Here is a 13743-nt window from a genome sequence, read left to right as displayed (position 1 = left end):
TCCTTTCTCCTGGATGAATCTGTTGTCCCAATAATAAACAAGACACTAGGAATGAGGAATTACATGAAAGGTATATTTTTGTCGAAAAAAAACACATTTTATGAAGGTATTTTTAACAATGTACAGAATAAAGGCATTTATAAATAATATGGATACATTTCACATTTTTAAGACATCACAAAACGTTGAACATGTAACATATCTCAAAGAGGCCCTGCTGCACATGGGTATAAATAGTTGTTGCTTTTACACGACAGAAGGATCTGTTAAGGCCTGAAACAATTACCAAATGTATAGCTGTTGATCAGTAAGAGACGAGGAAACCGATCAGTTATCTTCACACAGTTGTGGAAATTGCGACATTAAAATGCCTTTCCCATTTAAAACTGTCAGCTGATGACTGGTTATAGAAATTACAAATTTACTTCAATCTTATTCCGTTGGAGAGTACAACGGAACCTGCACATTGTTAGATAAACGACAAGAAGCCCCAAATAAAATCAACAAATTGTTCTACTTTAAAGAAGAAGGTAACTCTTTGTGGACCCATATGTTTCCTTTAAAAATAATCTCTATAAATGTGTAGAAAGGAAATAACAAAGCAACCCTTTACGACCTCATGGTAGACCAAACATGAAACTCAGAATTCACAAGCAATACAGCTTGGATTGTACAACTCGGTTTTTTTTTATCTGCCAAATGACAAACATTTAAATTACCCAATACAAATGTGCTCCGGTACCTAAAGTGTCTGAACTTAGTACCATGTTAAACTCTTGTTATGCATTGGAGTTCACTGCAAAGCTGAACAGATACAAGTGATCATCTCTTACAGTAAAGGTCTGTGAGGATATATAGGCAAAGCTACATAACCCATTTGTCAAAATATACAATATTTGTTTGTAATATGCCTTTTTAGCTCAGTCAGTGCATCACAAAGTAGTTGTTTTCAGATGTTGGCAGTGACGCAGTGTTTGACGGATGATCACAGGCTAGATGTTTAAGCCAGAGAGAGGCTCTAAAGGTGAGATGCAGAGTCCAAGAAAATCACTCCCCACCCCCTACTCACTGATTTAAAGAATTCACCGTCTGTGCCCGCACATGGAGGATTTATACTTAGCTAGATTTGCTATTTTACAGTAACATGTGCAAGGCGGTACATACTCCACCAGAGCTAAGAGGCAAGTTTTTTAACGGCAATCAAAGAGGACTAAAAACACTGCTAAAGCATTGCTGTATAAAATAAAGTCTTTCACTCTATCATACAAATATACACAGACTATGAAGCGAGCTAACAGGACAGACGAGGATTAGACTGTAAAGGCTCAACCTCCGCAATGCGTCTCTGAGGCAAGTGATCATCTATGAGATGCTGGGATGGGTACACAAATTATTCATGTAATACTTCCTTCACAAACAGCAGTCATGCGCGCAGAGTAGAAAATAAAACAAAGCGCAAAAGAAGAACAAATAAAAACCCTGTATAAAATATACGCTTAATTTAAATCATTAAATACTGTACATATCACGTAGAATTTCAGAGCTACAGCAGGTGACCACAGTACCTTTCATCACAAGGCCAACATTTCAAAAATCACAAAAACATTAGCAAAAACATGTGAGGGATTATTCAACATTTAACAATTGCACTCCGAAGTTCGGCTGTTGTGAGCTGTTGGTCCATATTTTGCATGTTCAGATATCTAACTGTTTTAAAGTTGACAGAAATACTGTACAAAGTTATGCTGATCATAGAAACCAGCACATTGTAACAATTCCTTTTTTTTGATATCTGAATAAGTAGATTATGGATCCTCCTGAGTGAAAACACCTTCAACTGCTACTGCCATATGGACGGAGTATGTGCCTAGTGATCCCTCCCGGGTGGAGAAATGATAGGAAGAATTGAATGTGACAAAATAAACATCTTATTAGTGTGTGGCTAAATAGGAGCAACGCTGCAAAAAGATTCACACAGCAAGCGCGAGGTCTTGAATGAAGACCTCTTTGTTTTACATAAAATCCCACATCAATTTCCCCCGCTGTTTTTCTCATGAATCCAAATAATGTACACTGTGTATTTGTCTTCCTCTCTTGCACTTGGCCCTGAATGGAGCTACTGTTTTTTTTTTGTTTTTTTCTCTTTTTTTATTATCCAGTGTGCGACTTTCACAGCGGTCATAGAGTACTCTGCTCAGACAAGGCCAGGAGAGAGACACTGTCCTCCCCCGGGCCCCTGTGCTGGCATTTTACACAACTGAGGTCGCCTCCTGTGGCCCTCAGTAAGCTAGAACACCGGGGCTGCTCCTGTCTGGGGACTTTACCTCACTTGAACCTCAAAAAAGGGGCTTAGCGAGTCTTCCCCTCACCACCAAGTGATGTTACCATCAGGCGCCGGGTGTTGGGTGACTGCCCCGAGACAGCAGCAACATTCCCAGTGTGAAGACCCCCACGGCCCCCAGTCGCTTCAGCAGGGCCACGCTGTCTTTGGGGATGACCACCTGGGCCAGGTCGTTGGTGATTTGGGAGATCTCGTGAGCCACGCAAACGAAGATGAAGGTGCTGACCAGGATGTTCAGGGAAGGGTTTCCGGGGATCAGGACCAGGATGCCTTTGGTGTCTGCTGCCAGCCAGATGTGGTACTGGCATATGAACAGCTGGGGGAGACAAAAGGAGCATAATGAAAAGTGAGGAACATAAATGTGTGCAATTTCACTTGGTTGCCTCCAGGGAGCTCGCACAAAGAGCTTATAAGAAAGAAAGTCCAATGATTTATTGGTTCTGCTTCAACACTTTTTCACAGTGTGACCTTATCTTAGCAGGATTACGGATCCTCATTGATGTTATCGTTTTACCCAGCCCTGTGTAACAGCAGATCTTTTATATGGCACTATGTAGAGACATTATAATTATGTTGTTGATTGTTTTATCACCTTGCTGTGTGCAAAGTCCTCTCTGAACTTTGATCATCAAACTATTTTATTTTCCTCATAGGCAGCTTGTTTTCTCACTGCTGTATCCAGTAAGACTGTTTTATAACTGCTTGTCTACCTATTTTATTTTATCTTGTGCAATATAAATAGGGTTTATCGTTATAATTATCCACAGAGCTGGCAATTTAGTTGCAGTAATACATGTCTTACCTCTAAGGAGATCTTGCCAAACCAGGCAAAGAAAGAGCTATATATAGAGCGGGCGTAGCCAGGAATGTTCCTGATGAGAATGAAGGCCAAAATCTGCGAGAAGAGAGAGGACACCATTTTTATGAGACATTCTTTTAAGTAGAAGGATAGATAAGGAGTCCTATAACACTGCGTCTTTACTATGTTCTTCGTCAGCTCTTCTATAACTTCAACAGTTTACCCAGTGGTAATACAAGTCCGATTGTTAGCACTGAAAGAAGGAAAGTCCCTTGTTGTTGCACCAGCCTTATTTCTCGAGACAAACACATTGCTTTAATAACTACAGAACAATAAAATGCACTTCTGACATGAAAGAAGGACAGATAAAAGAATCTACCTGCACCACAGAGATGTATGGATGCATCTCGTTGCACTCTGTTTTGGTTTTGCAGCTGCTGGCCCATATGGAATACGTCTAGAAACATAAAGGGAAAGAAGAAGTTAGGTTAACTAGTTTCAAGCGACGACTGCAACGAAACGGTAGGTGATGTGAACAGGGGTAGCAAAAAGAGGGAGTAGAGGACAGCAAACAAAAATAATGAATCTAATCCTCAGTACTGTGAAGAGTCTTACAATGAAGAAGACGACAGAGAGGAAGAGGAGCACGTTTGAAATCTTGGGAGAGAAGAGAGCGTCTCCTTTGCCCTCCGACAGCAACATGCGCTTCTGTAGCACCAGGTACAGGAAGGCAAAAAACATGCCGTGTATCACCGCCTACAAAACAAATATTGTCACATCAAAACTCTTTTTTACAAAGCTTTTTATAATCTGCAACGTTTCATATTCCTCAGAATGTGTAAATGCAAATCCTGACTACTACAGAAGGGAGCAACTGGAGCGAAAAAGCATTTGACTTACAAATCGGTCCAGCTTCCATCTGAACCACCACTCGTGGATGCTTCCGTGCAGCTCAAAGAGCGTGGAGATCGGCCACACACCGAAGATGTGCTCAAAGAAACCCTGGACACCAACACAATACTAAATAGGGCTTCAAACAACAATCAAACCAAGTAAAACTATGATGATTCTACAAATAGGGACAGTTTTATTAAATGAAGACATAGTCACTCATTCATTGATATCAATAACAAATGCATTCGATCACAGTTTTATTGAACTTGAAACAACGCTGTAAATGTAATTGTGCTTACTGTTTTATAAAGGTTTATAAACTCAAATGTGACCGCTTTAAATTCACCCACCTGGGAAAAGGCAAAGACGCAGATAACTGTCAGGAGGCCCAGTAACTTCGCCAAGATCCCAAGGTGCCAAAAGCCACTGCCTGTTCAGAAAACAAGACAGGAATGAGCGAAGCGGTTTGTTTTAAATGCAACCCTCCAGCTGCCATGTTTGAGCGGCATCATATTTATTGAGTAGGAACATTAAGGCGTATTTGACATATTCCAGGACTTCCTTCCAAGCCTATAACGCAATTGAGTGCAAAATAAAAGCAACCGTTTTTAAACGTGCATCCATTCCGACACCTACTGTTAGCCTTTTTCTGGAGAATCTGAGGCCACAGGGCCATCGTGGCGTAGATGACGACAAACCAGAAGGTGACCAATGGGACAAAATAATAAAACTGGTAGGGTCTGTCCATTACCACGCACAGCACCAACACCAGGAAGTTGAGACGGAAAAGGACCTGAAGTGAAACGAACATAAAAACATAAACAGGTCAATCGTTGCATCACAGATAATGGTCCAGACCAAATATAACTGTTTATGATCACTAATATGATGGTATTCATGATTTCCCGGGGTCAGTTAATGTTTATTATGCTCGGATGTGAACTTGGAGAGCAAATTTGCACATGGATATTACACAGAAAGAGCAGGATCATATAAAGGTATTATGAAGTCACACTCCTGAGTCTCTTGTGTATCATCTGATAAAGATCGTGCTTGAAGTATTAGTGACTGTAAACTCACCTGGCACACCCTATACAGTCCAAAATCTCCTTTCAGCCAGAAAAAGGAAAAGTGTCCATAGCCGGTCTGAAAAAGGTACGCTGCCACCAGCACCCGCACATGCATGTACACCGGAAGGAACTGGAAGACAGAAAATGTTGTTTTACGTCAAATATGAGAATACATTGTTTAAAATAAGGCTACTCCCAAATGAATGAATATTATTCATATTGAGGACTCACAGCGCTGGCTCCAGATACATGGTAGATGAGGATGACCAATTGCATCCAGCCTTTCCACTCGTCCGTTTGCTCTCGGTTAAGAAATTTGGTCTGTTTGAAAAATTAAAAAATGGATATTTCATTGTACAACAATCAATACAACGTAATCATTAATCCATAAACTTGTCTCACCAACAAAGTACATTTTAAATAAATTGTACTTCTCTCTTTTTACGACAATTTTTTAAAAAAGCACAGATGCCTTTCTTATGTTTTACACTGCCAATAACAACATGAGGAACGGTTAGATTAGCAGATAATATCTGGGCGGCGTCTCACCTCCTTGCTGTTCTCGTTGTAGAACACTCCCAGGACAATTATATAGACGAGAGGAATAAAGAACGTGGAGTGAGTGTAGAACTTCTGCTCCTTCATGAACACATCTGCCCTGTCACACAGATAAAAATAGCCCATGATGATGCCCATCCTGCAGAGGGCCTTGAACAGCGTCTTGGAACCAGGAGGGGCAGCTGCACTCGCCGGCTTCTTCTCCTCCAGGCTCTCCACGTCCGGGGGCACAGGGCGGCGGTGGCGGTTATTGCCGAGGACGTGGAGGACGACCAAGACCACGGCCGAGCCGAGAAAGAAGAAGGCTGAAAGTTTCTGCAGGAGGTTTGGGGGCGGCACCGTCTGGCAGCAGGAACCATCGATGGGTCTCAGAATCTTGTTGCAGACAGAGTTCATGAGGACCATGGCACCCTGACAGGAGGATTACACAGGGGAGAACGTTTTTAGATCCTTAACTGAAATAGGAAAAATATCAACAACATGGTATACACATTCTCCTCAAGTCCTACAGTAAAAAAAAACATCTAACATCTGAACATGAACCATTGAGTATGTCTAATGCCAAGAGATAATCTTAAATCAAAATAAATCCTGCTTACCACATTCCTGGTGCTTTCGGGCAGGTGCAAGCCGTCGTCTGACTGGGCGATAGTTTCCAGGGCAGCCTGACGGGACGCAGCCAACAGCTTGACCCGGGACCGGCCGTTACGGTTGCTGCTGTTCAGCACGTCTGCCGCTGCTTCATTGTACTGCTCCAGCTGCTGGTTAGTGATCATTTTCCTGTTTTCACTCAACACCTCCTCATTTACTGGGTCTACAGGAGACAGGTGTGAAGGTGTTTTATGCAGTACGAACAGATACCCATAAAATTACCAGACTGTAAACGTATCAGACAACACTACAACTTAAGAAATTGGGACACTGTAGCCCTTATAATACCCTGACGCACCCAACCATCTTGCCTGTGAGAGCACTTCAGAACCAATGTTTTGTTCCATCAAAGGCAGGAATACAGAGAGGTTAGGATGACCTTTATTTTATGTCAACACCCAAGTGAGCATTGCCCTGGTTCCCTCCACAAATAAACGTATACGGTATAAACAAACTACACCATGTTGGCATTACTTCAACGCCACTCATATGCACGAGTGAGGTATTTACTGACAGACTGTATGTTGTAAAACAAAATGTACAAATATCTTACGCTTCTGTTAACCAAAGACCTTGTTTCAAATATCTGACCCTTTGGCTTTCAGACAAGGGAAATTCATTTAAAAAAATATTCTAACTCTATCCGCACATTCCTGCAGAAATCTATTGCAATCCCATTTATTATAAATGTAGTCATCACATCAGACACTTACCACTGTGGTAAAGAGAACAGGCAGCAATACCTAGGTGACGGATCATAAATGAAGCTGACTTTACCTTGCAGAACCCAGTACACCTCTCCATGGTCAGCCAGCTTCTCCAGGTGCACAGCGATGGCTGTCAGGTTGACTTTGTACTGCTGCAGCGTCTCGCTGCTGCCACTGCGCAACTTGATGGACCACTGTGGTGAATGGATTCATTGAAGAGATTAAGATTGACATAACTGACACCACCTTGTTTTTGAAATATGAAATATGCAGGCATTGCAAATCACTCATTTATACAGCTTACTGTTGCAGCTCCAAGGATGACAACATCTGGCTTTAATGAACCTTCCTGCAAAAAAAAGAGAAGTTAAAAAAGAAAATCATACTCATATTATAACCCCAAGGCAATGTTAGGTTTTCAACCCGTTTAATAATGGTCCCTACTTTTAATAACAGTTAACGATTACACTTACGTGTGTCCATGATACCAATCGCTCTTTCATGGAATTATTTGCCTCTGGATACCACAAGAATTCCTACACACAAAGAGGGCGTAGATGTTGAATCAGAGAATGATTTTACAGGCTGAGAAAAAGAGATAAAAACACATCCAAAAATAGCTTACCACATTGACAGAGGAACTTTTGTGGAGAAAGGAAATGTCCTCATGCTGCAGACATGACATGTGGACGGGCAGACAGAGAGGAAGACTGTTAGGCAAATAGTGTTCCTCTATTTCTCTACAGAAAGTTAGATAAGTAAATAAAATAGTGACGGCTGCTGCGTGATTGCCATGCATACTAGTGCTGCATCTTTTGTTGAGGATTTGAAGTGCAAACTAATTGCACATTGGTTAGTCTCTGCCTGCAATTCCAAACAAGACTTTGGTTGGTACCTTCAATATAATGGTTTGATCCAATACTTTAAGTTCATCACGTTTTTTAGGATATTTTTTGCTCAAAGGCATGCTTAACATCTGAATAACTGTATGCTGTGAACCCTCAACACTTTAAATGGAAAAATGCTGGGTTTATATGGTGATCAGTGTGTATGGTTTGTATGGCACTCCTTGTCATAATTACCTTGTTTCCAACTTCTCTTTGCTCAGGGTCAATAACTTTGATGAAGGAGTAAAATAGCTGCCTGATTCGTGAATCACCCACAAAGACCACTCGCTTTTGAGCAAGGCAGGTGTTGGCTTCACTGTAAGACAAAAATAACAGTGAGGAATCTCTAAACTGTGAGGCACAACAACTGCAGATAGCAATCATTCAAGTTCCGGGTGGTTCCTACTCTACAATCTTTTCTATGACGAAATTACCCATCAACCCTTACAGACAGACACACCCAAAAAATAATTCCCAACCACTTCTTTGTTCATATTTGTCTCAAAGGTACTGTAGATATTGTGACAATGCCCAGTTAGAGTGACTCACTTGCTTTTGTATTTGTGCATCATGCAGCCATACGGCTGCCATACGTTCTCCCCCAGGTATCGTCCTCTGGACAGCAGCCATTCACACGAGTCTCCGCCTGAAGGCAAGAAACAGAGAACCCCCCAATAAGACCAAACAAAAAAACACTACTCTTGCTTTCACTCATAGTTTCTCTGTCACTATGACTAAAACCTGCTGTCTCAATAGGACCTTGTCTTTTCATCCAGTGCTGTCAAAAGACTAGAATACAATACAGGGCTCAGCAAGGGGCCATAGTACAAAATAAAGCCATCAGCAATTTAGCTCCACCATAAATCTCTCCAGCTATTCATTTGTGCGCAAAATGAATGGAACCACCAGCAACAGAATCAAACTATAGAAAGAGGCAAAACCAAGGGTTTGGGGGCTGGAGAGATACGTGGACATGAAGGGTCATCACCAGGAGAAACAGTTGCTATTAGTGTGTACACAGTGGTCCGAGTTTCCTATCCTTTAACATGAACAAAGTCCATTCTATGCAACCCGAACCGGAGGCGTGTTTATGATTATATGCACTTATAACCAAAGGAGGGGCTGTCATTAGTCGTAAGGTGTGTGAAAAGAACAATGAGATCCAAACTGTTAGACATGGAAATTGTTCATCTTTAATCAATACAGCACATCTTTATACGACAAAGCCAACACGAACATATTAAGGAACTCAGACATAAACCACTTAAACTACAGACTACAGTTTGTTTCTGTTACTACATATAATTACTGCCAGGCTTTATCGACGGTTTAGCTTGCATATTTGTACTAAACGGAATTGACAATATCTAAAAATAATAAATATCCCATTGTGTTAATTGTTAACTCCATCAACCCAAACATGTCTTCCCCTGCTGTAACAAAGTGTGTCCTGACAGGAGCATGTAAACACAGTAAACAAATGCAGTGTTAGCGTTATCCAGCTAAGCTAGCCAGACAAAGCCGATTTAAGTCTTCCCAGTTAAGTGACCAACGGCGAATGAAAGTCTATACATGGCACCATTTATTCGCATTGTCTTAGACATGTAACCTACATGTCTCACCTCTAAACGCAACACTGTATAACAGCACTGTAATGACCCGCAAGATAAGTACTCGCAGACACAAACAGCTAGCTAACATTAGCATTAGCTGATGTCAAGTGTTTCCCTGTCTGCTCAACAGAAACTTTAATAAACCACTCACCTCCATAGTACCGCGAAGCTGTGTGGAACACGAGGAGTAAACTGACGAGTGCTAGCGATATCAGTTTGGCATTTTTAATGGTGAAATGTTGATTTATTTCGCGTTTGCCCAGGCTATAGGCCAGGACCGCCATCTTTGCTCCTCCATGACAACAAGCACCTGTGCGGAGTAACAGCGGCGCGTCTCCCTGCGTACCATCTGCCGGGGCTTCATCCAACAACACCGCCTCCTTACGCTCCATCACCGCTGATTAAGCAGGTGCAGATAACGACAAGTACTTAAAGGTTTGTAAGTTATTGAAATAGTCCAACAAACAACTATAGTCGGTTTCAGAATATTGTATCGGAGTTTAAGTTATGCAAGAGGAAGAGTTTGACAGCAACAAGAAAAGTAGTCCTCTTAGTAGAAGCACTGGTTCGCAATCGCATACGGGTAATTGAAGGGATCTTTGGCAACGGGAATGTCAACAAATAGGATTTGGGTTTGGCTAATTAAGCAGGTCTTACTGTTTATTGCTGAACCTGTTTAAAGTTACAAAGTACCCAGAGGTGGGAGAAGTACTCAGATCTTGTACTTAAGTAAAAGTCAAATTGCTTTTGTGGAAGAATACTCTGTTAAGTAAAATGTTACTCAATTGAAAATACAGGAAATATTATCATCAAAACATACTTAAAGCACCAAAAGTAAAAGTTGTCATTATGCTAATTGGCCCATTTTATAATCATATATATTTGATTATAATAATTGATGAATTAATGGTTTAACAAAGCTTGTAAAGGTGCAGCTGGTTTAAATAAATGCACTGCAGGTTAGCTTGTGAATGTTACTCCAGGTGTAACTAAAGTCTTATTTGGGTCTTGTAAATAATCAAAATATGAGAAGTATTTTAAATAAAGGTAGTGGAGTAAAAGTACAACGTTCACCTCTGAATTGCAGTGGGGAAGAATACAAAGTAGCAACAAATTGGAATACTCAAGTAAAGTACAAAAGACTAAAACTAAAAATGATAAACTAAATACAGTACTTGATTAAATGTACTTCTTACTTTACACCACTGTAAGTAGCTTATGAATAATATATCCTATGATTTACCGTCGGGCAAAGTACAACAGCGTATGTGTGTGCGGTATAATATTGCAGTTGCTGACACTGCAGCTTGGATGTATTTGAAAGCTGTTTCCTAGACTGATTTCCAGTACATGCCTTTGAATAACACAAAATGATTGAGATGTGTAAATTGCAGTAGTATTCCTATATTTTTTCTACTTCATTGTTTGTTCATTTTCAATTAGATTCTTTTTGATTAGTGTAGTATAATTTAGGTGGTGTCATTACACACGCGCCCATAGTGATTAGTTTGAATGATTTGAATCCACTGTGTGATTTGACTGGATTAGTTGCCTGTCAATGCAGTTTTTATGGTTAATCTTTTTCATATAAGTTATTACGCGGTGTTCTTAGCAAAAGGCTTTAGATTTCCAGGCTTGGTTTCTTTAAAATGGAAAAACTTTCAGGATTCATTAATAACTTGTGGTGTTTACATCATCAGCAATGCAGCATAATAATTCATAACCTGTACATTGCAAAATAACATCATTTGCAGGCAGTCTGCACTTAACTGACAAATGATTAAATAATCTTTGCTGCCTGAAATGTTTTTCTTACTTTTCACCTGCTTGACTTAACTAGACAAAGGCTTCATTTATCACAATCATTCATTTCACACAGCCATGAAAATAAAGCTGAATGGAAATCATAATGGCCACACTAAAAGAATGTAGGTGTTCTAGTGCTGTACATCAGGGCATTGTCATTGATTGTTGCTGAATGTGTTGAAGGAATGCAGTGAGTTATGTTGCTCTGCTTAACCGTTAAACAAAGGACTTAATATGAAAGCAATTCTATAGACAGATTTCCAGGACGGATCCTTGAATTAACACAGCAACCTACTTGCTTGAGATCTGTATGTTTTAACACTTTTCCCTAGTTCATTCTGTGTTTGATTTCAATTAAACATTACTTTTTGTAATGGATTGGGTATTATTTCAGATTGGTCTCATGCTGGAGTTTCTGGATTGGAGCCAGGACACTGCTTCAAGGTTTCAAGGTTTCAAGGTTTTATTTGTCATATGCACAGCAGATACAGCGTATATGTTGGCAATGAAAATCTTATGTCGCGTGCTCCTCCAACAACTCCACATACATGGTGCAAATAAGATAAATAAAATAGTGCAAAAAGAGAGAAGAATATTTACAATAACAACAATAAAGATTTGAGGATGTGAAATATATACATATGTGGAATATATTGAGAGTATTTAAATACTTTACTCTGTGGAATGAGGAGGTATGGACAGATGCATATATTACATATAACAGATGTGTATGGCAGATATGTATAATATATAGATATGTGTACTATAAACAGATATGTTTGGCAGATGTGTATAATGTATATATATATGTATGTGTGTACTATAGACAGATGTGAGTAGACATTCACACAGCTCAGGAGTTCAGCAGTCTTATAGCCTGTGGTATAAAACTGTCTCTGAGTCTGGTGGTCTTGGTCCGGATGCTGCGGTACCGTCTGCCAGACGGCAGCAGACAGAACAGATTGTTGCTGGGGTGATGGGGGTCCTTTAATATCCTACCGGCCTTCTTCCTACACCGCTGGGTGTAGAGGTCCTCCATGGATGGCAGCTCCGTCCTGGGGATGTGCTGAGCAGTTTTCACCACCCTCTGTAGAGTCTTACGGTTGAGGGCGGTGCAACTGCCATACCAGGCGGTGATGCAGCCAGTCAGGATACTCTCAATGGTGCACCTGTAGAAGTTGCAGAGTATCCTGGAGCTCGAGACACGGCAGCCATCCTCGGCGCCATCTTGCTCATTGCTTGAACTCGATACAAATGGGGAAGTCAATAATCAGCCATGTATGCATGTATGGGTGTGTCAATAGGCTCCAAAGACCAGCTGGCCCAAAAGGAACAGTGAGCAGGAACTGTTGGATGGTGTTGACCTTTATATTTAAACTGTTCAATGTATTATTATTTGCCCCATTATAGCAAAAATAGCAACAAAGTTAAGTCCTACATTATTACATGATCATTGGGAAAGTGAGGGTAAATAAGGGATGCGTTTATTACAGTATGTAAAACCTGGTTGCAGTAATCCAACTAGTTGGTCTGGTAGCTAGAAAAAGATAATGCAAATATTAAGCTGCAACATAACTTGAGCTGTCAGAGAAATTAGATGAAGGGGAAGTGTCAGTTTTAAGGTAAAAGTATCTTAAAATTGCAGTAAAGTCAGTAGCTGAGGAATGTGCTTTCAAGTTTCCAACACTTTACATAAGGATTTCATACATCATCAACTGAAGTGTTGTTCAGCTGTGTCATTTCAATTAAAAAACAACTGTGTATCCGTGTAACCTATGTATGCATCATCTAAGGCCGAATTGTATTTTTAATATCATTAATTGAATCAAATTAATATTGTTTTATTGTAAAAATATGCTCAGATATGCATCTTGTGTCAGTGGCATCCGAGTCTTGCTGATCAGTTTACTAAATGTATCGCCCACAGAGCATGGATGCTAAAGAACACACTATACTGTCTTCTAGTGGTTATAGAAAGTGCTGCAAGTGACTTTTTAAGTAGTGGTGCTCCTACATGTATCTTGGCCTGAACAGAGGTATTCCTAATGTACATGTGGAGGTATAAATAAATGTTTTTGTTTTTTTTAAGTTTGCATATCCCAGATTCCACAACACACTGAACTCATGCTGACTCTCAGCCTGTGACGAAGTGAAAAAAACATTCATGTCTGCAGTAATGCATGAGCCATGTCCTCATATTGAATCTAATATCAATGTGCATTCATCACTGCAATTCAAGCCTTGATCCAAATCACAGAAATTTATTTGGATGCAAAAGCAAGGAAAAGCAACATCAGAGGATGCATATTTACAAGAAACAATGCACGTTAGTAATCACATATTGGCATGGACAGTGTCAACAGAAATGTTCTGTACATTAAAATTGGATGTACTGTTGAAAAGCAATAAAGAGGGGG

At 40.3% G+C, this 13743-nt stretch overlaps 1 protein-coding gene across 1 annotated transcript; it reads right to left on the bottom strand.

Moving 5' to 3' along the window:
- Positions 1–52: 52 nt before the first annotated feature.
- On the bottom strand, positions 53–10056 carry casd1 (CAS1 domain containing 1). The gene is made up of 18 exons (XM_063899015.1): positions 9672–10056; positions 8457–8553; positions 8103–8223; positions 7646–7690; positions 7494–7556; positions 7325–7369; positions 7091–7214; positions 6262–6476; positions 5654–6073; positions 5336–5425; positions 5115–5234; positions 4671–4827; positions 4385–4464; positions 4041–4142; positions 3756–3896; positions 3520–3597; positions 3144–3236; positions 53–2657 (listed from the first exon to the last, which is right to left on the bottom strand). Exons 1-18 carry the CDS (start codon positions 9910–9912, stop codon positions 2388–2390), a joined length of 2502 nt encoding a protein of 833 aa, XP_063755085.1. The 5' UTR covers positions 9913–10056; the 3' UTR covers positions 53–2387.
- Between the last annotated feature and the right edge of the window lie 3687 nt (positions 10057–13743).

The sequence above is a fragment of the Eleginops maclovinus genome, chromosome 13, assembly GCF_036324505.1.
Source record: "Eleginops maclovinus isolate JMC-PN-2008 ecotype Puerto Natales chromosome 13, JC_Emac_rtc_rv5, whole genome shotgun sequence".
Taxonomy (NCBI): Eukaryota; Metazoa; Chordata; class Actinopteri; order Perciformes; family Eleginopidae; genus Eleginops; species Eleginops maclovinus.
This window is presented reverse-complemented; position numbering and strand designations above follow the sequence as displayed.

Coding starts and splice junctions, on each gene's coding strand:
- casd1 (XM_063899015.1), bottom strand. CDS start 9,912: ATGGAGCGTAAGGAGGCGGTGTTGTTGGATGAAGCCCCGGCAGATGGT. Junction 8,224..8,456: donor ATGCACAAATACAAAAGCAA/GTGAGTCACTCT, acceptor TTTGTCTTACAG/TGAAGCCAACACCTGCCTTG. Junction 2,658..3,143: donor TTGGCAAGATCTCCTTAGAG/GTAAGACATGTA, acceptor TGTCTCCCCCAG/CTGTTCATATGCCAGTACCA.